The sequence below is a fragment of the Acyrthosiphon pisum genome, unplaced genomic scaffold, assembly GCF_005508785.2.
Source record: "Acyrthosiphon pisum isolate AL4f unplaced genomic scaffold, pea_aphid_22Mar2018_4r6ur Scaffold_20900;HRSCAF=22476, whole genome shotgun sequence".
Taxonomy (NCBI): domain Eukaryota; kingdom Metazoa; phylum Arthropoda; class Insecta; order Hemiptera; family Aphididae; genus Acyrthosiphon; species Acyrthosiphon pisum.
The window spans coordinates 36,063-38,386 of NW_021770308.1; the positions used below are offsets into that span (position 1 = coordinate 36,063).

At 30.3% G+C, this 2,324-nt stretch overlaps 1 protein-coding gene across 1 annotated transcript in view; it reads left to right on the forward strand.

Moving 5' to 3' along the window:
* Positions 1-1,183: 1,183 nt before the first annotated feature.
* LOC103311997 overlaps positions 1,184-2,324 on the forward strand; it is a 12,022-nt gene continuing 10,881 nt past the window's right edge. Inside the window, exons 1-2 of the mRNA XM_029492116.1 lie at positions 1,184-1,252; positions 1,385-1,517. Coding sequence (XP_029347976.1) covers positions 1,184-1,252; positions 1,385-1,517 — 202 coding nt within the window. The remainder of the gene's footprint in view (positions 1,253-1,384; positions 1,518-2,324) is intronic.

Below are 2,324 nucleotides of genomic sequence, written 5' to 3' on the forward strand. Positions count from 1 at the left end.
GCGAATGGAGTTAACATCGTTTAATGTTATATCACGACATTTGATTGAACTTCTTCACGTATTAATTTTAACGGGCGTTTAGAAATTTCATCCACAGCTTTCCGTTTTAAATTATTAGAAATAATAACTTTTGTTAAATTTTTACGCGGTGAATGTTTGTGTTCGATTACCGATTTTAAAAGCACCGTTTCGTCTTCACTTAAAAATAGCTTTGACGTACACGACTTTAATGTACATCGCCATTTACACCAGCTTGTGTAATGCGATCTTTATAAAAAGTATAATTATTTAAAACTAATAAAATATTGCCCTTTTCGCTATACACTCGCGAAATATTTTCCATCGTGTTAACAACGTCAGTGCTTTTCGTATGACGTCTACTGAAATGTACTTATCAAATACGTAGGTATACATCACATCATATAATAATTTCTAACACCCATCAAAATACTAATAAAGATATAATAAATGATAATACAAAGCGTATTCCGATAAAGCTTAGATAACATAATAATTGTCGTTATCCACTCGGACGCATCTAAAATTACACGTTTTGGTAAAATCCTTGCTTTACACCAGGTAGGCTATTATTATTTATTAGTTATTACCAGGGATAGACTAGTATGCAATAAAAAATTGAAAAATATTCATTTTATTTACCAAAATATGCAAAAATATGCATTTTAATTTTTAAGTGATACACACAAAAATATAGTTACAAAAAATAGGTATATTTATTATATATTTAGTATTTACCTCCCCTATTTTACGAGCTATACATTGTAAGCGTGTATATTAACATGTGAGGGCAACTGGTACATTCAATTGGGGGTAACTGGTATATTTTTAAAATCGCGATAATAGCCGTGGGGGGCAACTGGTTAACACCCATGCAGACCGCATACTGCCGATTACGGTGATTTCGTGGCTTCAAGGCCGACTTAAGGTCCTTTCACACACATCCGATCCGGGTCCGTTCCGAGTCCGATCCGTCAGGGCATCCGTGTACTCGGAAATATAAACTTGATGTATTCTAGTGCATATGTTCACAAACGTCCGATCCGAGTCCGATCCGAGCTTTCCGAGTTCTATCCGATCAAAAAAAATTTGTCGCTGACCGATTTTCTGTCCGAGCTCGGACAAGTTTGGATACGGAACGGTGCCGAATCGAACCTGTATGAACATGAATATCCATGAATATGCATGTATGAATATGCCTGAACAGGCATCCGAAGTCAATGTGCTTGATTGTGTATGTTCGACACCTATCATTGGGAAGTTTTTAATTTTTTTAATTTTTATACGTCAATTAGTACAGTCAGTTGTCAGTATATACTCGTTTTTTTAAGACACTATTCACTAAATTTTCTTCACAAACCTCAAGATGAACAACGAAAAATTAATTGAACTCGTAAGAACGCATACCGAACTATATGACTTGAGTCATTCAAAATATAGTGACAGTACATGTAAGGATAAAGTTTGGAAAAGTATTGCTGATGAACTAAATCAAACCAGTAAGTTTTAAAATATTAAATAAGTAATTTATTAAAGTAGAAGTAACATAATATAATAGATATAAATATATATAATATATAATAATAATAATTATAATAATAATATATAATATATATTGTATTATTATTTAAATTGTATTGTATATATAATATATAATATATATCTAAGTAGAAATTAGAAGTAGAAGTAACATAATATAAATTACATTATTAATTATTATTATTTAATTACTAATTTAAGAAAATTGTATAAAAAGTGTAGTAGGTAGTATTTATTATAATTTCAATTTGTATACTGAAATGAACCCTATTATAATCTTAAATAATACTTAACATTAATTGTTTTATTGCATAAAAATTTTTTAAAAAATTAAACATTATTTTGCCATGGAATTGACCCTATGGACGAGTTAAAAAAATCTTTAAAAGTGTTTCTTATAAAAAATGCTTCCCGAGTTGCATTTCCTCCTCGAATAGGAATATTTGTTAATGTAGTTACACTTAATTGATCTGCATTGAATTGCTGATTATCACGTATATAGGTTAGTTTACCATCGTACTTTTTAATAAAATTATGCAGTATGCATGTAGTTATTATTATGACATCAACATTTTCAGGTTTGGCTTGAATTCGCCTATTATATATTCGAAATTTTTGTGATAATATTCCAAAGGCGTTCTCTACGACTCTCCTAGCGCGACAAATTCGATAATTATATATTCTTTTTTCATTGCAATCAAGATTTTTGCCAGGATAGGGTCTTAACAAATAAGTTTTTAAGGGGAATGCTTCGTCCCCAATTATAA